This window comes from Sebastes umbrosus, chromosome 4, assembly GCF_015220745.1.
Source record: "Sebastes umbrosus isolate fSebUmb1 chromosome 4, fSebUmb1.pri, whole genome shotgun sequence".
Taxonomy (NCBI): Eukaryota; Metazoa; Chordata; class Actinopteri; order Perciformes; family Sebastidae; genus Sebastes; species Sebastes umbrosus.
In genome coordinates, this window is record NC_051272.1 from 12,273,120 (window position 1) to 12,299,046 (window position 25,927).

At 40.0% G+C, this 25,927-nt stretch overlaps 1 protein-coding gene and 1 long non-coding RNA gene across 3 annotated transcripts; one reads left to right on the plus strand and one right to left on the minus strand.

Annotated features, from left to right (window-relative positions):
* Positions 1-1,871: 1,871 nt before the first annotated feature.
* On the plus strand, positions 1,872-12,984 carry LOC119487137. The gene is made up of 3 exons (XR_005206651.1): positions 1,872-2,081; positions 8,163-8,166; positions 12,972-12,984. It is a non-coding gene; the product is annotated as an uncharacterized LOC119487137 (long non-coding RNA).
* On the minus strand, positions 2,869-24,926 carry rpgrip1l (RPGRIP1 like). Of its 2 annotated transcripts, XR_005206650.1 has the most exons (26): positions 24,819-24,926; positions 22,835-22,919; positions 21,682-21,826; positions 20,939-21,252; positions 20,582-20,681; positions 19,208-19,351; positions 18,741-18,846; positions 18,153-18,299; positions 17,441-17,514; positions 16,934-17,073; positions 16,505-16,611; positions 16,335-16,385; positions 14,926-15,105; positions 13,997-14,114; positions 13,033-13,485; positions 11,688-11,830; positions 10,179-10,545; positions 9,611-9,882; positions 9,385-9,480; positions 8,224-8,365; positions 7,583-7,680; positions 6,492-6,678; positions 5,480-5,564; positions 4,665-4,801; positions 3,313-4,380; positions 2,869-2,966 (listed from the first exon to the last, which is right to left on the minus strand). XR_005206650.1 is itself a non-coding variant. In XM_037767799.1 (25 exons), exons 2-25 carry the CDS (start codon positions 22,911-22,913, stop codon positions 4,232-4,234), a joined length of 3,834 nt encoding a protein of 1,277 aa, XP_037623727.1. In that variant the 5' UTR covers positions 22,914-22,919; positions 24,819-24,926; the 3' UTR covers positions 2,869-4,231. The 2 variants fall into 2 exon arrangements, 1 of the variants encoding a protein (XP_037623727.1); XM_037767799.1 differs by having other exon boundaries at positions 2,869-4,380.
* Positions 24,927-25,927: the final 1,001 nt, after the last annotated feature.

A 25,927-nucleotide genomic window follows, 5' to 3' on the forward strand; every position in this document is an offset into this window, starting at 1 on the left:
GAGGGTTGAGGCGGTGAGGCTGCGGTCAGCTCCTCTGTCCAGCCTTCATGAACAGCTGAAGTCTCGTGGACGTCCTGCTGTATTCCTACACAGCGACCACTTGATAGACTGCAGCAGCATTCAGCAGGTTGCCATGGAGATGTCAGCCACAGAGAAAGACGGAGACAACACACACACACAGTTTGGCTGAAAACATCAGAGACAACAAGCCTTCAACACTCAGACTGGACCACAACACTCAGTTCATCCTCCAGCTCCTCTCTGTCAGTCTATTATTAAATATCCTACAAATATTAACAATGAAACAATCTGCTGAACTCTTATAATTCTACAATTTCATCTGGCAGACGCTTTTGTCCAAAGTGACGTACATCTGAGAGTTTGTACAACACAAGCAAGGATCTAGATAGGAGGGAATAATGGGAGTAAGTAACAACAATGGCTTCAAGTCCGATCGGACACAGGTAGCGACAGGCAGTGCACAGAGGTGATGCACAGGGTGGATAGAAGCATATCATCATCATCATCATCATCATCATCAATATCATCTGCATCTGCATCATCAATAGCTTGATAAACAGTCACCTGTTGTACGTTTATGAATCTGATTTGTGATGAAGAAACAACATGCAGTTTCTGTGCAGTTCAGGTTCTTTTGTTCCAGTTTTGAAGTGAACAAACTGCATTTACTGAAATATTAAAGTCTGAATAGAGAGGGACAGCTCGTATCATTCAGGCTCCAACAAGTAACATTTATTGTCATTATCAGTTCGTCTGCTAATTCATTTCTGGATTTATTTGGTCAATAAAACATCAGCAAACAGTGAAACATGTTCATTAGAACATCCTAAAGCACAATTTGATGTCATTAAATTTCCCAAAACCAGAATTATTCACTTTACTGAGATATAAGACCAAGAAAAAGAGGAAATTCTCACATTTAAGAAGCTGGAAGCATCAAATATTGGAGCTTTCTAGTCAGAAAAATGACTTCAACGATGAAATAATTATGAAAACAGTTGGGGGTTCATTTGACTGATCTACATTTCATAACTTCACAAACTGCTCAAAGCTGACAGTAAATACAGTGAATGAAACAGAGTTTTACCTGCTGCTGTTTGGATCCTGTTGGTGTGTTTGATGTTTCTGTTCAGTGCTCCTTCTTCACCCCCTCCTCATCTTCATCTCCTCCTCTTCCTCAGAGCTGCTGTCAGTGTCAGCTGGAGATGACACCCTGATGCCCACTGAACCTCCTCTGTGGACAAACTGGGACACTAGAGGAGTAAACATGAGAATACAGAACCAGAGCCGACGGTGATCTAAAGTGAACTGGACTACAGCAGGACCAGAACTAGTCTTACATCAACTCCCCCGACACAGAAACCACAGTTAGCCATTCAGCCTTCACTTTACAACTAATGATTCATTTCACTTTCCACTAATCTGCCGATTATTTTCCTGATTAATCATTTAGTTTCTCAAAGCCCACAGTGACTGACCAACAGTCCAAGCAGCATACACACTAATAATAATAATAATAAAAAAAACAACCAAAAAAACAAATAATAACAACAATGTTAATGATTTTTCTACAGCTGCCCTTAATCATTTAGCTCTATTCCCTATAGAATAAAAGAGTTCAGGATCCACACTCAAAAATCCACGAGAGATGAAATCTAATTATTATTTTTATTATCCATTAATCTGCAGATTATTTTCTTGGTTAATCATTTAGTCTATGAAATGTTGTTTTATTGGGCCTGAGGAAGACCCGTTAGAGATGGAACCGTTGCCCTAAGAGAAATAAACTATCTATTCAGAGCCAAACAGCCAACAAAGATTCAGTTAACCGAGATAGGTATATAGATAGATCTTAGATCTGCCCTATACTGTATACTGTACACATCAATACCACTCAGGTGTAATTCATACTGTGCAATATTCATTCTCACTGTGCAATATAATTTTTCCACTTGTACAATTCTGTTAATAGTCTGGTAATAGTCAATACTGTATATATTGTTCCTATTTTTATATTTCCCTCTATTTAAATTGTTCTTTTTTGTTTCACTTTTTGCACCGTGTTGTATCTTGCATCTTGTTTTTTGCACTATACCCTTTGCTGCTGTACACTGAAAATTTCCCCACTGCGGGACTAATAAAGGAATATCTTATCTTATTTTATAAAATAAAGAAAATCATCAAATCCTCACAGATTATTTGGCATTTTTGCTTGTAAAATGACTGAGATGAATAATCAATAATCTAAATGATTGTTGATTTTCTTTCTTTTTTAAAATTGATAAAACAATAATAGCACACATATATAATAACAATAACAACAAATGAAACCCTAAAATAATAACTACAATATTATGCTTAGTCTTCATGCTAAACTAACCAGCTGTTTCCCCTTGTTTCCAGTCTTTATGCTAAAATAAGCTAAGCTAAACTAGATATTTCCCCTTGTTTCCAGTCTTTATGATAAGCTAAGCTAACCAGCTGTTTCCCCTTGTTTTCAGTCTTTATGCTAAGATCAGATAACCAGCAGTTGGCTGTAGCTTCATCTTTAGCATACAGACATTATAGTTGAATCAATCTGAACATCTGATTCTCAGGATTTCAGCAGATGTTGAACTTTATCTTTAAAGGCTTCAGCTGTTCAGAGTGAAGACGTCCAACATTCAGAGTCTTATAAAAGTCTCTCAGTTGACCTTTTTCTGCAGCAAGAAACTTTTGTTATTTGTTCATATTAATACAACATTAAATTATGTGGAGCTTTTATTGATATGAATGCCTTTGTGTAGTTAGTTTTATCATATGTATGAAACTAAACTTGTGTAAAAAATGTATTTGGTTCTCCAGATATACAGAAAAAAACACTCTTTATTAGAGCACAATACAAAACATCATACAGGAAATATCAAATTTAAGGCATGCTTGTAAGACTTCTTTCTCGGTCTCTCCTATAAACAACAAACCAACAAAATATCTATTATAGCAACACATTGACACCATCACATCCACCTGTAGAAACCCAGAGCCTCTACCTGCTGCTCACCTGAGCTAGTCAATATTACATGAACACATGTGGGCTCACTAACGAATCCCTTCTGCCTAAAAAACACATAAACAGACCTGAAACACAATAACTGCAGTGTACAAACTTTAAATCATTTTCACATTTATAAATAGATCATTGGTGTACCGTATATCAACAAACCTTTACACAGTTTACTTCATGATACATTCTGAGTTCAGTTATATATTAAATAAGATCATTTACATTTCAAGCTGCTTTATCAAACGTACCTCAGTAGACTCGTCTTCCTCTCTGGCGTGGGAGGCTTTATTCAGTTGTTATTAGACATCCACATGGTGGCTGTTTACCTGCCAACTTGACTGAGACAGGAAGTCACTTTTTCATTTGTCCACAGCTTCTTTACAATCTTGACCTCATATTAAGCATTAATTTGGTGATTTACAGGATAAAAAATGTGGGCAAAATTTGGATTAAGTTTTTTTTAAGCATCAAGTTTACACATAATGACTGTATTTCAATGTGAAACAAGTCCCAACTACACACTGAAATCTTGTTGGAATATAGTTTACAGCTTGCAGCTTTATGAGCTAGATGAAAAGTCAGAGGATCACCAAAGTTATTACAGTTCATCCTCTGGGGAACATGAATGATGAACCACATTTCATAACCATCAATCCAACAGTTGTTGAGATGTTTGTCACTCAAAACCAGATATGAACCTCATGAGGTGCTAGACAAAAGCTCAGAAGATCATTAAAGTCATTAGGATTCATCTTCTGGGGAACGTGAACATTTGTACAAAATAGTTGTTGAGATGTGGACCAAAGTGGTGGACGCTGCTAACACGGCGAAAACATTTACACTTTTCAACCAAGCTTAACAGTTTTAAACCCGCATTTATTTTGACCTGCAAATAAACAACTCTGTGCTCACAGAGCAAAGTGACAGTCAGAGTTCCCTCATGCTTAAAAATATGTCAATATATCTGTAAAATATCTTCTTAATAACAACACAACAGTGCAAAATCTGAATAAAGTGTTTGATAGACAGGAAAGTTTCTCTATCGAAGTACTGCGTCAGTCCTGAAGGTATAAAGTACTCCAGATGATATCTGCGTTAGTACACTGGTAGTATTGTTCTCTCTGCTGGAGTGTTTTGTGTCGGTGATGTTGAGTTGGTGTTGTTGCCTCATGCTGATGGAAGCAGAGAGGAGACCGGGGTTCTCTCCTGGTCCAGGTCCTGGTGCTGGTCCTCCATGATGGCCTGCAGAGCCTCCAGTCCCTCCACAGACACAGTCAGACTGCCGACCACCTCGCTGCTGTCGTCCACGTCCAACACTGCAGGAGACACACAGAGACAAAGAGACACTGACTACCAGCAGGAAGACGTCTGTGGTGTTTTATTTGAGCTGAGAGAGTGCTCTCATACTTCGGCCTGTGCTGGGTTAGTACACGCTGTATATCACATCATTATTTACTCTTTTTGAAAAATTCCATATTCATAAGAAAAAATGGTCAGGAACCAAGCCAACTTTCCTGCAACAACACAGCACCATCTGACCTAATGTTAAAGACAAAAAAACCTTTAAGACCTTTAAGTTATCAAATGAATTAAACCGGACCTATCAAGCTGGTCTCGGTCAGGTCTCGTTGTCTCTCCAGGATGTCGGGGATCCTGAGGAAGGCCACCCCTACGTCCTCACACTCCCTCTCCTGTTCCTCTTCCTCCGGAGGCTCGCTCACCACCGTGAACCGGATCCTGTACAACAACAACAGCACATTTAGTCATTATTAATATTAGTCAGTATGATTCATGTTATTACTAGGGCTGTCAAATGATTCAAATATTTAATCGCGATAAATCGCAAATTAATCTCACATTTTTTATCTGTTCAAAATGAACCTTATAGGGAGATTTATCAAGTATTTAATACTCTTATCAACATGGGAGTGGACAAATATTTGTGTGTGTTTTTTTTTTACCTCAGTGAAAATGTAGTTTTTGAAAGACTAAATGCCAACAAATACGGACTGAAGCAGGATATTTTGTTGGATAAAAACATGTTGTGAATTTTGGAAATGATTACATCTATCTTTCTTCAATAAATGTTGACTTTTGGCCTTTACAACGCTCTGGAGTTATTGGAAATGTTTGGATCACAGAGTCAGAAACAATCCCACGCAGCCACCACTGGAATCTAATTCTACTAATAGTATGATACTAATAATATTAGTGGAGCCTGATCTTTATCTTTATCTATTGATTTGGAATTCAAATGTCAATGTTATGAATGAAGCTTCCAACTATTCAGTACTGCCCTGATATGCAGTAGATATTGATAAGTAGCTAAGGAAGGGAGGGAAAGGAGGACAGTTTAACTCTGACCAGAACATTTCTGTCTCAACAACTAAAACCTCAAACTTTTCTCCCACCCACCTCTCCATCTGAGGGTTTCGTCCCTGCAGGACTCCCCTTAGGAGCTGCCGCCTCGCCCCGTTGGTCTCTGCGTCCACAGGAATGACTATAGGACAACAAACAGGTCAAACGTCATTAAAACATTAAAAACGCGACACAACGGAGTCTGAATTTATCTGGAAACACACACAGAAAACGACGAGCGCTGTGATTCAACACGACCCTGAAAACAATATCTACTACTGCTGCTGCAGAAAAGGAAGGAGGAGGGAAGGAAGGAAGGACGGAAGGAGGGAAAGAAGGAAGGAGGGAGGGAAGGAAAGGAGGGAGGAGGAAGGAAGGAGGGAAAGGAAGAAAGGAAAGATGGATGGCTGGAGGGATGGATGGAAGAAAAGGATGGAGGAAAGGAAGGAAAGGAAGGAAGGAAGGAATGAGGGAGGGGAGGGGAGGAGGAAGGAAGGAAGGAGGGAAGGAGGGAGGGAAGGAAGGATGGATGAAGGGATGAATGGAAGAAAAGGAGGGAGGAAAGGAAGGAAGGAAGGAATGAGGGAGGGGAGGGGAAGAGGAAGGAAGGAGGGAGGGAAGGAAAGGAGGAGGGAAGGAAGGAAGGACGGAAGGATGGGTGGAAGAAAAGGAGGGAGGAGGGAAGGAAGGAAGGAGGGATGGGTGGAAGAAAAGGAGGGAGGAGGGAAGGAAGGAAGGAGGGATGGGTGGAAGAAAAGGAGGGAGGAGGGAAGGAAGGAGGGAGGAAAGGAATGAAGGACGGAAAGGAGAAGGAAGGAAGGAGGGAGGGAAGGAAAGGAATAAGGAAGGAAGGAGGGAGGAAGGAGGGAGGGATGGATAGATGGAAGAAAAGGAAGGAGGACAAAATGGAGTTTTACATGATTGTTGCACTGATATGACGTTGATGTGTGAGGAAGGTTACTGTGCTGCTACACACAGTACATGTACTGTAACAGACAGTAGTAGTAGTAGTAGTAGTAGTAATAGTAGTAGTAGTAATAGTAATAGTAGAAGTAGTACAGGCTCTGACCTTTGCTGTAGTTGTAGTTGATGGTCTTGCCCTGTGGCGGTTTGGGGAGGGACAGGGGGGTTTCCTCTGTGGGCAGATCCAGCAGAGAGTACTCCACAAACAGACGCACCACGCTGACGTCCCGAGACACCCGAGACTCCGGCCTCAAGCTCAGAGACACCACCTCCACCCGAACTCGCTCCGACGGCTGACAGCAAACACACACAATCAGTCATCAGATTCACAGCATTATTATAGGATGGACTTCTTCTATTACTGTGTATTTGTGTTGTGATGGTCGAGTGTGGCTGCACATAAAGATCGGATCTGTTCAACTGTAGAAGCGCTGTCAAAGTTATGCTGCTCAAATATGCTGCTTTATGCAAATGTATGTATATATTTATTATTGGAAATCAATTAACAACACAAAACAATGACAAATATTGTCCAGAAACCCTCACAGGTACTGCATTTAGCATAAAAAATATGCTCAAATCATAACATTGCAAACTGCAGTCCAACAGGCAACAACAACTGTCAGTGTGACTTGTGACTATGACTTGCCCCAAACTGCATGTGATTATCATAAAGTGGGCATGTCTTTAAAGGGGAGACTCGAGGTCAGAGGTCAAGGGACCCCTTTGAAAATGGCCATGACAGTTTTTCCTCACCAAAATTTAGCATAAGTTTGAGGCATTATTTAATCTCCTTCATGACAAGCTAATATGACATGGTTGGTACCAATGGATTCATTAGGTTTTTATAGTTTCATATGATACCAGTATCTTCACACTAGCTTTAAAACTGAGCCACTACAACCTAAAAATCACGTTAATGCGTTAAAGAAATTAGTGGGGTTACAGTCCGTCTCTGTTGTTGACTTCATGTCTTCTGTGTACCAACAGCAGACTGACTTCAGTTGGAGGTTGGTGGTGTTTACTCAGACCAGGATTCAGAAACAACCTTCTGCTTGTACGCAGAATAAAATCGAACTGAACCTCAACAAAAACAAAACACCTCAACTGAGCTGTGTGATAACAACACAACAAGCCTTCCTTCTGTTCCTCCTCTGCTCAATGACTCCATCCAGGTAAACAGAGGCGTTCACTGACCTTCCTCCCCGCGGTCTGCCCATGAACTATGCAGTCGTCGCTGTCGGACTGAGTCGATTCACTCTGATCCTCTCTGGCTGCTGGCGCCTCCTCAACATCTGGACGGAGGAATAAAACACATCATATAGAAGAAGACTGACATCTCTGAGCGCGTCTCTTTAAAGAAAGAAATCAGTTTTGAAGGCATCGTTTTCCTAAATTAAAGGCAGTTTGCTGACATTAAGTAACCAGCGGAGTCTCTCAGAGGGCCGTCGTTATCATTTATGAAGGCTGCTCTAAAGATTATTGGCAGCCACATTCATTATTGATGTCTGCTCTGCTCAGGAAATGCTGTTAGAAAACACAAACTTTAACACAGAGTGAGTTTGGGGAGTTGATGTTGGAGTTTGACCCTCGATTAAACACTTGTTTTCTTTCCTCAGTGTAAATATAACAAGGATCATATCGTGTAAACAGAGACTTGAATAAAAAGCAGAAAACTTTGTTGGAGTCCACACAAAAACAATAACATTCATTATTTAACAGGATTATGTTCAGGTTTATTAACCCCAGCAGGATTTAACCCACCGTCATGTGTCAGTCTTGTTCTTAATAATATCATACAATATCTCTGGAGAGTCTGTTAATCAATACTTCCTCACCTTCCATGATTTCCTCAGAGATGTCCGAGTCGTCGGAGTAAGACTGAGAGCTGGCCGGGACCAGCTGACCTTCAGAGAAGTGAGACTCTTCTTCTTCATCCTCTTCCACTGCGCTGCTGTGAGCAGCCGGAGCTGGCGAAACCTGCAAACACACAACAGATTTATTACAAATCAGCTATGATTAACACTCCGTTATTATTCTTCTGCTTTATGTGTTATGTGTATATACAGCAGGGTGAATCTTTGAAATGAAATGTCAAATGCCGTTTTCATTTTCAAATGGTTAGAAAAATAGAGCATTTTGATGTAAATCTTGACTTAAATAATCTTTACACAAATGGAACATTAAGTTACATTGTTTATATTGCATTTTAATATTCAAATTTGAATTAACATTTAAATATTGTCCACTGTACAGCCCTATGGAGGCCAAACCTACCAAAATAAAAAATAAATGAGTAAAACAAATTAATAAAAAATAAATACATAAATTAATAAAAGGTCAAATTAAACAGAAGAGTAAATAAATAAAATAACTGATACAAAGATTAAAAAAAATAACAAAATAAGCAAATTAAAACAGAAATATAAATTGATGTCACATTTTATCAATTAATTAATGGCTACATTCATTTTTATTATTATTTTTTGCTATATTTAATGACATCTATTCATTTATCGAGTTATTTATTTAATCATTTATTTTATATATATTTAATAAAATGCTTACACAAATGGAAAATTAGGTTATATAATATTTATATTACATTTTAATTTTCAAATTTGAATTAACATTTGAATATTGTCCATAGTACAGCGGGGTACAACTTTATTAAAAATGAAACGTCAAACAGCTTTTTCTATTTTAATTTTAATACGGCCATACAACGCTCATACGAGTACGTGAAAATGAAAAATTGGATTATTGCATTTTCATTTCAATTTTTACTAAAAAACACTATTGTGGAAATACATTTGCATTTTCAAGTTTGCACCAGATTATTTTGTATTGACTGAAATGTTCTGGTTGTAGTTTCTCTCTAGTTATCAGAAGAGGTGTCAAATAGGTGTCAGTGACTATATAAACGGCTGCTCATTATCAGTCTGGTCCATCTCTCTTTCAGCACCTAAAACATGGAACAGGACATGCATGTTTCTCACCTCGTCATCTGTAGTTGAGGTATCTATAAACGTGACCTTTTTGGCAGTCGGTAAGTCCTTTAATAGTGTCCTCTGTCTGAGTTTTGGCAGCGGGGCCTGATGGGAAGAAAACATTCAGATTAATGAATAGTTTATAGAAACACACCTTTAAAAGGTAGATATTAACATGTATTTCAGACTGGGAACCTCTCAGCATCTTTGTGATGTATTAAAATCATCTGCTGACCTTAGACGCAGAGACCCCAGGGAGTGAGATGGGGGGGTGATGAAGAAGATGCTTGTCTTCCTCCTGCAGCATCTCATCAACATCTCTGTCTGTCTTCTCGTCCTCCACGCTGTGCTCTTCTGCCGGCTTGCTTTCTTTCTCCTTTGGGATGAACTTGGGCTCTTCAACAGTCACGATGGCGGCTGATGGAGGGACGTAAGAGAACTTCCACTTCAGCGTCACTTCAATGTGGCCGGCGTGGAGTCCAGAGGGATTAATCAGCTCAAACACACCTGAGGGACAAATAAGAGAAATTACCTCATACAAAACGTTGAAATAAAGGTTGAAGCAGTACAAAGACGACCTTAAAGAAACGCTGAGAGTTGGCCAGCAGTCAGGGAACTGTAGAAGCTTTCTTCTATTGTATTTTATTTACTGTAAAGTAAGGTCAAGAAAAGCAACAAAAGTTTGAAAACCTGTAACCATCAAATTGTGGCAATTTTAGGAATCTGAGGAAAGTAAAAGTCTAGGAGGAGCAGCTGGGACACTGAAGCCCCGGCAGAGTCACTCAAACCCAGTAGACCCTCACCAGTGATCCCCTGGTCCTGGTCCTGGTCCTGGGCCAGCGGCAGCAGAGGCACTCTCGCCTTCCCCATGTACGTGTCCATCTGCTCCTCCTTGTAGTCAAACACGTAGAGCTGAAGGACCTCAGACTTCAGGTACTGGTCCAGATCTGCGTCCATGGGGACCGGGTAGGACTTGAGTTCGTTGAGATGGGGGTTGAAGCTGTTGTGGATGGTGGCGGTCGGGTAGTCGGGGAAGTCAAAGAACTTGTAGACCACGTAGGGGCTCGGCAGCTGGGAGCTTCTCGACTTCTTCAGGTCTCTGCAGCGTTGGACTGTGATACACAGCTCATTCCAGCCGCCGCCGCCGCCGCCGCCGCCAGGTGGTCGCAGCTGACGGACAACAATCAAAGGTTTATGTTGAGGTTACATCATTCTGCAGAAACTTTCAGTTACTGTAAGAGAGAATTAAAGTAAATAGTTTATTACAACATAGGTTTGATTTTTGTAGCTGTGGCCATCAGTTATGATAATACTCTACTCACCAAATAAGATCTGGGAAACGCAGAAACTTTGCTAAAAATAAGTCCAATGAGTCAAGAACCATGATCAGGTTGTAAACAAACTCAGTCAAACTTATTTGGGAGAAAAAACAAGACAAATATTGAAATTATTACTGAAACTGACAGTTGAAACCTCCAGACGGGTTTAACTTTGACCTGCCTTCTTCTGTGTGATGAGGAGTTTCAGTTTTACCTCTAAATAAAGTGGCAGCTCATGTGTCTGATCATGTGACTGTTGGTGTTTGTTGCTGCTTACCTTGGATCGTACGCTGTTATTAGAACTGATAGAACTGATAGCCGGTAAGGTTGGGCAGTACGACGGTCTATTTTTTTCCTCATAAATATACGACTTTATAATCTCAGAGAAAATTCTATTTTTTTCTCGTAAATTTGTGAGTTTTTTCTCAGAAATTTACAACTTTTTATCTCAGACAATATTTAAGTTTTTCCCCCGTTAATTTACTACTTTATAATCTCAGAGAATATTTGAGTACACCGTTGTACAATGGTAGAAATGTGTCTACCGGTAGAGATTTGGCGATACCATTTCCACCGCAGACGTGATCTGGGCAGACATGGAGGAGAGGAGTGAAGTTGTAAATACAAAGCAGACGGAGGCATCCCAACCTGATCCCAACCAACTCAAGATGAGGAAGAACTCTGCTTACATGATCACCAGTTCATATTCAAAGTCTGAGTCTTTTGTGTGTTTTTGTGTTTAACTCAAGTGTGAGTCTCATGTGAGGCAGCTGTTCCAAATAGAAGAAGAAAATAATCAAATGTGATGAAGTACTGTATGTTTTTTTTAAACCATTTCATAATTGAATTTAGAATAATTACTGTATCGGGATATATACTGTTACAGTACCGTGATAGAAGATTTTGGCCATATCGCCCACCCCTAACGGCCGGCGCTACAGAAATAAAACCCACGCTGTAGTAGACGGTAGTTTTCCTTGTTCCTGCCGGTACCTGAGTGTCTTGGTTCAGAGCGATGTTGATGTAGCCCGCGGCCTTCACCTTCTCTTTATACAGACGGATGGTCTCCGTCATCGGGATCCTCAACCTCAACCAGTAATCCACGGAGCCGAAGGACCGAGCCTCATCACACACACCTGACAAAGACATGACAACCTGTTTTAATAACAACTGCAATTACAATTTGAATATTTTAAAATATTAATAATGTTTTATTAATAATTTTGTATCATTTGAAAATAATTATAATTTCAAAATATTGTTTTAAAATAAATGTAAAATTATATTTGAAAATATTATTTAAAATATGTTAAAATATTAATAATATTTTATCAATAATATTGTAATATTGAATAATATTTAAAAAATATTTAAATGTTATTTTTTAAATATAAAAAAAAAAAAATCAGCATGGACAGGGGCATGAACCCTTATTGTTTTTGTGCTGATTTAGACTTCAGAAATGTTTGTGTAAATTCCCGTGTGATGGCACATTGTAGACATATGACAGCTCAACAAATATGACCCCAACTGGCCTGATGGGCGTGCTATAATTAAAGGTCAATTTTGATCTTTGAAAACATCATACATCATAACTACTACACTGTTTACACTACACTTGGTAGCAACATCCATCTCCATTCACTCTACAAAAAAGCCTCTTGGACCACTAAAGTCCGCCTGAAAAACATATTTTTGACACAAAAACCACCACATTTTCTGCGGATCATTATTGGGCGAAGCTTATAAAAAGTTAACACAAGCTTGTTGATATCTCATTGCATTCTGAAGATATTGACCATTAAACTTTAAAGGAGTGTGGCTCAGCACATCAACAGATCTAACTCCACATCCGTTGGGCCAATCATCTCGAAACTAGCAGGATATGTCCACATAAGTATCTGAAACATACCCTGAAGGTTTCATTCAATCATCAATCACTAGGGCGCGCTACAAATGCAACAGATTTGGAGGTAAATGAATGATCGTCTGTCCAATCATCATAAAACCTGTTAGTTATCTTTAATGCAGGTGTCAGAAAGTGTCAAATGTCGAGACCCCTCGCAGCTTTCAAATTCTAATGGTCTGTGTTGCCTTGAACCCCAGAAGGGCTGCTTGCGGCTTTATTTTTATTTAGTCTTCATCCTGTATCAAATGTCCTTGTTAGTTTTTATCATATTTAGTCACCTCATCCTGTTTTTTTAGCTGACTAAAAGTCTGGACATTTTAGTCTCATCTATTCTCCAAATATCAGCTAGTTTCTGTTGTTGTTTAAAGTTTCTACTGTGTTTTATTCCACCACTTCCTGCCAACATTAATCTGATGTGATCTCACTCACCGACCAGCGGCACGGTGCCATGAACTTTTCCGTCCTGCTCTAACAGTTGCTGCAGTCGAAGCTGACCGGTCGCCAGCGTCCTCCAGTCTAAACCCAGAGCCTGGTGCAGCTCCACGCTCACAGAGCACCGTTGGAGGTAGTCCAGGAACCGCTCGTCCATGCTCACCACGTACTTCGAGGTGAAGCCGTACCTTGGCCTCTGGCCCGTCGCCACCGGAGTGGAGTGTAGCTCAAACAAATAGAAGGTGTAGGTACAGAAGGTGGAAGGTTCGCCGTCACCCAGAGCCTGCAGGGCGGACGGAGACAGCATGGCACTGACCATCTGAAGCTCGAGGAGGTTCTCTCCACGTTCGAGGTGAAGAGTTTCCTCAAACTCATCGGCATCATCTTCATCTGTGACGTCTGGTTTGAAGACGTAGGTTTTGGTGCCGTAGGCGACGTCTCTGAGCTGAGCTGAGGAGAGAAAAACGCAAAGATTTAATCGGAAAACAGAAAGAGTTAATCGTGAGCTGCTGGGTGAGATCAATAGATAATATCATTTATATAATAATGAATAATAGGGCTCTGTACCGTACCAAGATACAAGGGTTATGATTCAATATATTGCGATACTGTAAGACAGGCGATTTATATTGCGATGTTTTTAATCTAATTTTAAGAAAACTGTCAGTATAAAGAACACACCATCATATGCATAAAACCCGAGTAAAAAAAATACTTTTTTATGCAATCACAATGGTGGGATCTGCATTTGCATTTACACAGTCCCTGTAACATCCAACATCATAGCACGACTTTGAGAGAGCACATATCTTTGCAAATTAAATCCGGTATTGACTGAGTTAATCTTTGCTTGTAAACTAATAATTTAAAATCAATACAGTGGTTTTGGGAATCGATACAGTATCAGAAAATCTAATATCCCGATATTCGATATTTTCTTACACCCCTAATGAATAAATACCTTCCAGTTTCTTGATTTTGGCGGCCCTGGTGTCGAGCAGAGTGGCCTGTCGTTCCAGCTTCTGATCAAACTCCACTTTGTTGACGTCCATCTTCTTCATCACAGCTTCCAGCTCCACCTCATCACCGAGAGGAGAGATTCACAACAAACTCTACTGAGCATTTACTCTCTGTAATCAGATTACATCAACGGCTTCACGCGTAGCTCAACATGCGTCACTGTTTTGGATTAACTACGACACCTTTTGTGACTTTACTGGATAAAGTTCAACAGAGAGGTGACAGGAAATAAGGAGGAGACAACAGAGGCCCCCAGCAGGACTTGAACCAGAGGTTACAGGGTCAGGGTCTTAATCCTCTGGATCTGAATTACTACTAGTATGACTATGAGGTTAAACTGCTGACTATCAGCTTTGAGGACGTTTGAGTGTTTTACACATCTATATTGTGTGAACAGTGTTGAACTTATAGCATATTTACACATATTTTAGAACAAAGCAGCAACAATAAAAGCTCCTAAATTGCTGACAAGGCCACACAGAGGCCTGTACTACAAAGTGAGTTCAACATACCCAGGGTGTTAGGGCTGTGACGATTCACCTATCTCTTGATTTGATACTGTCACGATACTTCGGCTTGGGTGCCGATTCAATATATATTGCGATTTTTAAGTTTTGTGATTCGATATTACGATTAATCATGATTTTTGTTAACTTTTTTAACACTAGACCATGGGAAAAAGTTGAATCATACACTTCTAGGGATTTTTACTTTGGAAAATCTCTTATTTAATCCAGTAAAAATGTTTGATTTTCAGCATGTATGTAGTGAGAGATGTCCTGAAGTCAAATATATCAGTCATTGTCAGGAAGTAAAAAGATGATGAAGGATAGAAAAGACAGGTATAATATGAAGTGTGTTGGTGTGCACCTTGTAGTCTTTGCTGATCTTGCTTTCCATGTTGAGGATGTTTCTGGTCTTTTCCAGCTCCTGGATGGTTTCAGCGTGAGCGGCTTGCAGCTCTCGGACGGCGCTCTCAGTGCTGCTGCTGCCTCCCTCCTCCACCTCCTTCAGGAAGCCTAGATCTCCGCTCCTCTGGGATTTACGCTTCTGAGGAGGAGACGAAATTTAAAGTTTAGGTCCAGGAGGGAGACGCAGTGAGCCAGGTTCATCATGAAAGAACACGGCCATAAAATAAAAGTCATGTCATGTTAGCTTGTCAGGAAGGAGGCTAGCTGTCATGGCCATTTTCAAAGGGGTCCATTGACCTCTGACCTCTAGATATGTGAATGAAAATGGGTTCTATGGGTCTCCCCTTTACAGACATGCGCACTTTATGATAATCACATTCAGTGTTTTGAATGCAGTATAAATGTGTTATTCTCTCCTATTCTAAAATGGTGTATCTGAATATTTCTGCATACTGGGGTCCCTAAACAGTCTTGAATTACATAAATTGGGTATCACTGTAAAGCTGAGACGCTTGTGGATCCAATGAGTCCAACTGTATTCATGTGTGATGATGTTTGTTCCCATAGTAGCCATTTCATTGTAGTGAGACCAGTTTTTGAAATTTGACCTCTGTGTATAAAATGACCTGTGGTGACCTCTAGGATAATCACAGCCTCATGAATCTTTACAGCCACAAACTACAGACCTAGAGCATTCAGAGGATGGATGGCTTTCCTAGCTAGATTGACAATAAGGGAGTTTCTGAGCAGTTTACACAACAGAAGTGCTCGCCATCCAATCACTGAAAAATGCAATTCTTGAAGAAATCTCCAAATGTTTCCAATGATTCCAAATCACAGCATGGCTTTTTCTATGGTGTTCCTCAAGGTCTTGGCATCTTAATGTGGTACTTTGGAGGGATTATTGATCATTTTTATCAATTCTCCAGTGGTAAAAAATGGTTAAATTTAGCACCAAATCTGTGTAACAAATGGTGTCAACCCAAAAATTGCTGCAACAATTTATGAGATATAATAGAGCATGGGGATGACCATCATAGACTTCTATCATAATGTTGTTAACCCTCTGAGACCCACATGGACCAGTTTTTGTATTTTTTAGGGGGGTTACAGGAGGTCTTTAGGGGGAGATAGCAGGTCAGCATTAGATGTCACATAGAAGTGGCGTACATCATCTGAAAGCTGGGAACCTGAAGATTAGCAGTGCAGCTCAGCAATGTGTGTCAAGTTGTTCTAGTCATACATCAGTCATAAACATGAATAAATTAATTATTTAAAATAAATTGTGAAAGTGTATAAGGGATTAGAACATTATGATATAAGTATATGATGGTCCACTATATTTTAAAAGCTTTACGTTCCACTAACCTTAATGAGCAGCAGAGCCTCGGTGAGTTCGGCCACGTCGTACTCGTTCTCCTTTAACAAAAACAACATTCAACTTTATAGATGCAGTGACTCTGAAGAACGAGAAGATACATTTTATTATTCTCATTATTATTATTATTATTATTAATAATAACATCTAATAATCTGACCCTGCTGTAGAATTTCAGACGATCATTCAGTTCCTCCAGCTGCTGCTTCTGTTCCAGAAACTGGAGCTTAAGTTTCTTATTTTCTTCCGACAGCTTCTCACTTGTATCTGAAAAAACAATCACGTTGATTAAATCAGGGGTTAAATCTCTTTATCATTATTCATGCTTTCTTTCCAATATTAGTTTGATTTACACTAGCAAAAAAACATCCCTTCATATGACAATAAATCAAATGACAGCAGCTCTACAAATGAATAAAATCAGTGAGGAATATTTTAACCAGATTAGACACTTTAAATTATTAATAAATAGAAAATGATCGTGTCAGTTTTGTTCACTCTTCTGGACTCTCTCAACCTGCACAGCAACACATTAAACATATTTAGTAATCTGCTCGGTTATTGTATAATATGTAGTTAAAAGCAGCACTTCTCTCAGCCTTGATCTTGTCGAGGATTTCATTTTTGTCGACGAGGTCGGCCTTCAGCGCCGTCTCCAGCTGGGCGATCTGTAGCTTCAGCTGCTGCTCCTGGATCTGCCACTTCTGCTGTCGAGACACGTCGAAGGCACTGAAACACACAAACACATAACAATGATGACATCACAGATCGAATATCAGAGTCAGCCAAAACACTGTAAAATGTTTCCTCTGCACTCATATTATGGGATGCCATTTTTGCTGTTTGCAATACAAGCAAAGAACGTGAAAGTCAATAGTTCTTTCCATTGCAACGTCAGCAACCAGGAGCAGAGCTATGCTTCCGCCATTTTGGACTGAAAGCGACTACCGGACGCCAGTAAAACGTCCACCTACAAAGAGCCGTACGAAGGTAAAACTACATTATTTCTATTCTATTGTCAAATTTAAAGTCTCTACTGAAATGGCCTGTGTTGTACAATAAAAACAAACGGGTAAACAAATCGGAGGCTTCTCACCTGTTGACCAGTTTTTCATTGTTGTCCTTCAGCAAGTCTCTCTCCTGCTCCACCTCATTGATCCTCTCTTGCAGCTACACAACACAGGACAAGAGAAGAAGAGATGAGTCTGTCCTGAGGTTGACTCTAGCTTTAAAACTGAGCCTACTACAACCTAAAAAATCACAAGTTACGTTGATGCGTTAAAGAAATTAGTGGCATTAACACGTTATTACAGTGTTAACTTTGACATCCCTAATATTTAGTTTTAGTTTGTTTTTGTTAGGGCCAGCTATAATACCTCAGATGTAAGTATGAAGATCTGTGTAGGAATGGCCATAATGTTTAATGTGTAATGTTTAATCTTCGCGCTACTTCAGCAAAGCATTGCATCATAGTGCCATCTCCTGGAAGGTCAAGTCCGTTCAGTTTGTGTGGTTCAACGTCATGAGAGTTGATGGAAATTCATGCTGTCTACTTTTTTTCGGAAGTGATATATTATAGCTAAAAAAAAAACTGAAATCAATTTACATTCATTTTTATTATATTTTCATTTGTTTTTAACCAGGCAATATAGTTTCACTTTTAGTTTAATTTTTATTTAGTTTCAGTTTACTAAAAATATTTTTCACTACTTATTAGTTTCAGTTTTACTATAATAACCTGCTGCTGACAGAGTGACAGTTGATTACGTTACTGTAAAAAGTGACTGATATCAATCTGTGTAGGTCACCTGCTCCATTTTCATCCTGGATATGGTCGAGCTCTGCTGCCGTTTCTCCAGGTCCAAACTCTTCATCCTCTCTTCTTTCAGCTGAGTCGACAGCTCGTCTACCTTCAGCATCGCTGCATCAAGACTGACCTTCAGCGTCCTCTGACTCTGAAATACACACATTCACTCATCAGGAAAAAAAACATATTTTAAAGTACAACTATAATGTGATATTCTATGTTTCTCATCAATAAACCCCATGAATGTATCTCCTAACTAGTAGGTGGATAGATAGATAGATAGATAGATAGATAGACTTAAAGACTTAAGACAAATTTAGTATCCTGATATCTCTTCTTCATTAAAACGCATCAGTGAGCCTCACTGTTGTTCCTTCATCACCATCAACAAACACACCGTCTTGCTGCCACTAACACTCACTAGAGCACCACATTCTGCCACTGAAAATAGTCCCCAACAGAGTCACTATTTCCTCCTGTTAAAAACCAAAATGACAACGACCAAAAACCAAGATGGCAACGGCCAAAAAACAAGATGGCAACAGATAAAAATTCCTGCAGGATTTCAGCTGTAAAAGCTTTGTCTCACCTCTTGTAGTTGTAGAAATCGTCCCTCCAGCTCTGTGACGCCGTTGGACCGGTCGGATAGCTGCTTCTGCAGTTTGATCATCGTCACGTTGCTGCTGACGTGCGACCTGAGAGACAACACAACAACACACGACAGTTAGTGTGCATTCATGTGTGAAACCCTGAGATGTTTGTTTACAGAGCAGATACATGTGTATGACCTCCATCCTCTGTCTGGTGAGATGGGGAGGTCCAAACACTGTCAAACAATGATTGTTAAACACAAAGATATCCCACAGAATCTAACAGAACTGGGTTTGTATAATAGTTGTAGGTAAATACTAACAATGACAGCAACGCACACTGCTCACGTCTTCCAAAATGATTCATTAACATACACCAACATTTCCACACGTTTGATCAACATTTAATATGATATTTGTTTGTGTGAAGCATTATGAGGTTAAAGGGTCAGTTCACCTATTTTACCTGAGTTTGGAGGTCTGCTGCTGTCGGACCTGCAGAAGTCTCTCCTCATATTCGGCCTCCTTCCTCCTCAGCTCCTCCCTCAGCAGCTCTGACGCTCCCTCCATCTCCTCCATGTGGTTCCGCTGGAGCTCGATCACGTTCTCTCTGGTGCGCAGAAAATGATAACTGGTTAACTTTAGTCACTTTAACTTACTTTATTTACAGATATGGAAAATATAATAGTGTCTCCAGTCAGATGGCATGAGTAGAAACTCTGCATGTCAAAGACAGTGGTCAACGTCCGGGTCTGAGACGTGAAGCCAATGCTGAAGTGTCTTAAACCTGCATTCTTTCTAATAGCCAGCAGAGGGCGACTCCTACGCCATTTAGGGCTGAAAGCGCCTACCGGACGCAAGTAAAACGTCCGCCTACAAAGAGCCGTACAAAAGTAAAACTAAATTATTTCTATTCTATTGTCGTATTTAATGTCTCTACTGAAATATCCAGTGTTGAACAATAAAATATTATAAATATTCATACTATTATAACTATTTACTTATTTATTTAGTAAACTTTTTGCCCGGCTGCTTCCCAGAGGAGCATAAAGTGAGCAATGGACATAAATGGAAGTTTGAAAAATCCAGCACACAGATTCTGAGATCAATCTCAACCTTTTTCATGTCAAGGATCCAAAATGGAGTCCAATAGAGCACAGACCATGGATGTAGAAGAGGTTGTGTCCTGTGCTTTTGCCCTGCGTGTTAGTTAATATCCTACAACTCCATTCATTTCTGTTGATGTCATGCTACTAGCACTACTAGCTACTGGCCGATAGCCATTTTTTTTTGGAACAGAGAAGTTAATACCACATGATATCCACCACGGTACAGGCTGACAGCATACAGCCCATGGTTGTATTAAAAGATAATAAAAGTGATGAATTACAGCCCATATATCCATTATTACAGCCGCATACAGCTAGCAGGAAGCTGGCAGAACTGGGTATGTCATATAAGCGTGCAGAGCGGTGCAGTCCCGTGGGTCTGATGCACGTTCATTATGGCGAGGATAATAACTCTGGATTCAGCTGTTAGTTCATTTCACTACTTTTAGGACTTAATGATTTAAATGAGGGCTATTTAAGTGTTCCTACTAGGAAGTTGATTTAAATCCTCTGATTTACAGACGTCTCTTTATACATCCATGGACACAGACTCACTGTTTTTTTCAGTCCAAAATGGCGTCAGCGCTACCGTAGCGCCATCTAGTGGCTGTTGTCAAAAAAGTACCAGAGTTTCGTCTTTTTGCTTTCTTTCGACTCTTTGACTAAATGCTGAACTGCTCAATGTCTCATGTCTGATGGACAGATGCTTGGCGATGGCGTGCAGTACTCACAGGTTGCGGACCTCGGCCCTTGTCTCCTCCAGCAGGCTGTGTCCAAATCGAGGTAAGAGGCCGGTCGGAGGTCTCCCTCCTCCCTCTGAACTCCTGGTACCTGCAGGAGACAGAACCAGGTACAGAACCAGGAACCAGGGAGTTCATTACTACAGTGATTATTCTATCCATAAATATAAAACAGGGTTTCTATCTATGGTTTTATCTGACCCGACATGAGATAAAGGATTTCTGTGAGCAGCACCAGAGTAAATTTAAATACACAAATACAACACATTGAGTATATTATGATCTTTTAGTATACTGCTATGTACTAGGTACTCTACTGTACTTCACATAGAAATATCTGTGACGTACTTTTTGGTCGTGTTGGAGAAGGAGAGGACGCGTCATCTCGCAGCTTCTTTAACCCTGAGTTGACCCGTGACTGGACGCGGCCGTACGGCAACGGCCTCCTGCTCTGAGAGTTGATGAGCTGCTGCTTGGTCAAGAGGAGGCGCTGTTTCAGCCCCTCGTTCTCGGATTGCAGCCCCCGGACTTTCTCCTGGAGCTCCTCCATCATCTCCTCCATCTCCACGTCCCGCACCCTGGAGAACGGCTGACCTCCGCCCACCGCCAGCTGCTCCATACGACCCCGGTCCTTCACCAGCCTCATCAGCTTAGTCCCCAGCCTGGAGGAGGAAGAGGAGGAGGAGAGGAGGAAGAGGGCAGAAGAGGGCAGAAGAGGAGGAGACGGAGGATTAGAGGTGAGAATTATAAAGAAAAGTTATAGTGTCGCCGTCTGGAGGTGAAAGAGATCAGTTCATTAACAACCTGTAAAAACAGCTGTATAATATAAATAACCCTGATGATGTCATAGTGATGTCATCAGGGTCATCAGCTTGGGCTTGAGACTTTTTAACAGACAACCTGTGTAACAAATTAGAGTTGGGAGGTTTGGAAGAACTGGGCCATCTAATGAAAAACCCCACCAAGTTGTTGCATTATGGGAAATGTAGGATTCTGTGTTTGACCCATACTAGAGAATTAAAGTCTCAAGTCTAACATGTGTGTGTGTGTGTGTGTGTGTGTGTGTGTGTGTGTGTGTGTGTGTGTCTCACTTCTTGATCTTGTCGTCCTGTTTGTGGATGTGCTGTTTGAGGAGCAGGGACTCCTCATGAAGGCGCAGGAACCGGTCCTCCAGCTCCTCCCTGGACACACGCGAGATGTCCTGTCGCGTCCGAACATTTTGATACAGCGATGAATCTGTCACCATGACAAAAAAACACACTCATTGTTGTTGTTTTTAACATTTTCAAACATGCAGCTGTGAGTAAATAAACTGCACTTCTAAGATTAAAACACGTTCAAGCAACAAACAAACAGAGCTGTAATACTTTCACAACAGGCATGTGACCACAGAGTGAGCAGGTAAGATACCACAGAACAAGACAAATGGAAAAGTTAATAACAAATTAGCAAATACAGAAAGTTGTAAGAACATAAGGAAGATGCAGGAATGTGATCTTCTTCAGAGACTTCCTGACCTGTGGTGACCTCTAGGATAATCACAGCCTCATGAAACTTTACAGCCACAAACTAGAGACCTAGAGCATTCAGAGGATGGATGGCTTTCCTAGCTAGATTGACAATAAGGGGGTTTCTCAGCAGTTTACACAACATAGGTGCATGCAATCTAATCAAAGAAAAATGCAATTCTTGCAGAAATCTCCAAATGTCTAAAGTTTTTGATCCCAAATCACAGCATGGCTTTGTCTACGGTGTTCCTCAAGGTCTTGATGTCTTAATGTGGTATTTTCGAGGGATTATTGTTAATTTTTATCAATTCTCCAGCGGTAATTTTTTTTTAAATTTAGCACCAAATCTGTTTAACAAATGGTATCAACCCAAAAGATATGAGACATAATAGATCATGGGAATGACCATCATATACTTCTATCATCATGTTCTAAACACTTATACACTTTCAATATTTATTTTAATTAATTAATTCATGTTTATTTCTGATTAATGATTAGAACAACTTGACACACAGTGCTGAGCTGCATCTCAAATTAATCGTCAGGTTCCCAGCTTTCAGATGATGTACACCACTTCTATGCAACATCTACTGTTGACTTTTTATCTCCCCCTGGACATCCCCTGTCCCCCTACCCCTCTAAAAAAGAGGGCAGAATGGTAAGGGACCAGGGTAACCCCTCTAATGAGTTATCTCTGTGAAAACACAACATATAAAACAACATATATAGAAACCTGCTGCGAGTCTGGACAGGTTCACTGTGATGTCTCTGACTGGCACATCTGCTGCTGTCTCATCAAGTAGAGTGGACATATTTATCTGAAAATGAAAAGAGTCTTCATTAAACAGAATGTATATTATTCACCTTATGACCGAGACACTGGGTTGATATATAGCCTTAAATGAATATAAAGCGTTCTGTAGTTGTGGGGGAAAAAGTTACACCAAACTCCATTTGTATATCTATCAGATTAAAACTGATATCCCTGTGGAGATTTAAACAAGAAAAGACACACGGCAGAGCAAAACGTAAGACATTTTACTGACAGCTTAGTGTATTCGGCGTACAAGTTATACACGAAGAGCATTTCATTTTAATATTATCTACCAATGAAATGCGAAAGATTCACCATCGCCTTGTTTGAAAACTGGAGCAATACGAGGCGAGCTGGTTCTGAAAAATATATATATATATATTTCATTGAAATACGTGCTGCTTGGCTCTGCTGGGAGCAATACCGGAAGGCATTGATGGAAGAGCCAACAAATATCTCTTACAAATATTGCTAACAGCAGCAATTAAATGTATCACAATTAAGTGGCTAAAACCTGAGCCCCCAACATACAATTATGGATTGAGAAGGTATGGAAAATTTACCACATGGAACAAATGACCTTTTCTCTAAGACTCTAAAAAGACAAATTTATTAAAAGGTGGAGCCCTGCCATGATTATACTAATACAGTGATTGGTGATTTGAATATTTTTATATATCCTGGTTCATACTTGTATCTTTGTCTTCCTGACCCAGGTCATCTCTCTAAGCACATACACACACCCATAAAACACACACTCTTCACACACTCTGACCCCTGACCCTTCACCACATTTATTTTATTTTAATTAATTAATTAATTTTACTTTATTTTATTTTAATTCTGTGGATTGTTTAAGTATGTGTCCTTCCTTTTTCTCTGAATTCAATTGAAATTACAGTTTAAGATGAAGTCTTGTTTTGTTTTTTGTGTTCTCTCGCTCTTAATTTAAATTCATTTATTTATTTATTTATTTTACTTTATTTCATTTAAATTCTTTGAATTGTTAAAGTATGTGTTCTCCCTTTTTCTCTGAATTCAATTGAGATTACAGTTTAAGATGAAATCTTTTTTTTTTTTGTGATTTCTCTCTCCTTGTTTTAAGTTGTGTAATTTTGTGTAAAAACAAAGAGACAGCTGTAAAATGAAAATACAGTGGTAAAGAATGTGAAAAAATACATTTGTCTGTGCAATATCGTTGATGCAATATACACCTCAAGTGCAACTACATTTGTTTACATTTATTTATTTATTACATCTACCCTACCTGTTTTACAAGTGCAATTACCTCTGTTTACATTACATGTATTTTTATATTTTATACCTCTAATGTAACACTTCTGTAAATATTTATTTATTTATTACATCTACTTCACCTGTTTTATTTGTCTTATTATAACTGTGTTTTATCTGCCTCGTTTAGTCTTGTAAAGTATTTGTTTTAAAGCACTGACAGAAGTGGCAACTGTGAGTCTCGTTGTATTTAATACAATGACAATAAAGCTTTCTATTCTGTTCTATGATGATTGTATATGTTGCTGAAACTGCAATAAAAACTAAGTTAAAAAAATTAAAAGAAATACGTGCTGCTTGTCGTGTTGGATATGTGCCGAACTGAAGTTAGACATGTCATGATTCTTCCTTGTTTTGAGCCACATGTCTGAATGAATATGAAACATTACTTTAGCCAGTGAGAAAGAAAAGCTGCCAGAATTTAAACGCAGTCTGGCGTCACATCCTCTACACGTTAGCCTCGTTAGCTTCGTTAGCTATCTCACTAAAAAGGACTAAAGCTCTATCTAGCTCACTCTTCTAAATATGACAGGAGTGATATATATGTCTCCGTATTTTATAAAAAAACATTTTAGAGGATTTACATGCTTACTTTTTAAACATTTCTTACCTTTTAAAACGACTTTATTCAGTCCAGAGTAACGGTTGCTACTGAAAACAGAACATCGTCGTTATGATACTACTGCGCATGCGCAGCTTGAGTGAGGAGCTTTCTGGGAAATGTAGTTTTCCCCTGAAATTAAAGTTTATTGCCACTGTAGGTGCTTTTAGTTGCTTGATATTTACTCCAAACATATTTTATCTTTCACTTCTGCAGATATACGATTATTTATAACACTTAAAGGGACTGTTTGTAACTTTTTACAGGTATAAATCTACCGGGTCGGGATCCCATGCGAGCGCTCGCATATGCGCGCTTGCGTGTGGCCGGAGTCTCTGCTCCTCTGCCTGCTTGCCTTCACTCACACAACTCGCGCATTCTCGCTGTCTCGCTCCACCTCTAGACGTGCATGCACGCTCACTACACACTGCAGAAGAGTTAGTTTAGCTCTGAGAATATCTAGTGAATGTACAGTGGACGTTTGTGCAGAAATAACTGCTGCAGCTCCTCCAGACCAACAGAGGCCGCAGCGAGAAAGGCCGCAGCGAGAAACGTTATCGTCTCTGACCAAAGCTCTGGTGTCTCCCTGCGGACGCCGTTAAGTCAACGAAAGTCAGCGTCGGGCTCGCTCTTGTGCTCGCTCTACATAGACATGAACGAGTATTGCTCAAAACAGTGAAGCGACACACGTCAGCTAAAACCACAATATCACTCTATATTTCACCTGCTTGGAAGTAATGTTAGCTGATCAGACAAAGGTCTCTCCATGAATCACTGCTGATCCTAGTGTTGGCTTTTTCCTGCCTCAGCCTCCAGACCGCGGTCGGAGGGAACAGGGGAGACACCGGCACCCGGTCGGAGACGATAACGTTTCTCGCTGCGGAGCCCCGTCACTTCACAAAACACGGGAAACCTTTGTTGTTCTGGAGGAGCTGCACGTTTATTTCTGCATAAACGTTCACTGTACATTCACTAGATATTCACAGAGCTAAACTAACTCTTCTGCAGTAGTGAGCGCGCATGCACGTGAGGTGGAGCGAGCTGAGTGAAGGCAAGCAGGCAGGCAGAGGAGCAGAATACAGCAGAGACTCCTGCCCTGGAGACCAAAGCTACGGTCT

Bases quoted from the DNA above. Each gene is read 5' to 3' on its own strand.
- rpgrip1l (XM_037767799.1), bottom strand. From the start codon at position 22,913: ATGTCCACTCTACTTGATGAGACAGCAGCAGATGTGCCAGTCAGAGAC. The intron at 21,827-22,834 runs GTTTCTATATAT...TCATGGTGACAG, and splicing joins CCTGTCCAGACTCGCAGCAG to ATTCATCGCTGTATCAAAAT. The intron at 18,300-18,740 runs GTGAGACAAAGC...TGTGTATTTCAG, and splicing joins GATTTCTACAACTACAAGAG to AGTCAGAGGACGCTGAAGGT.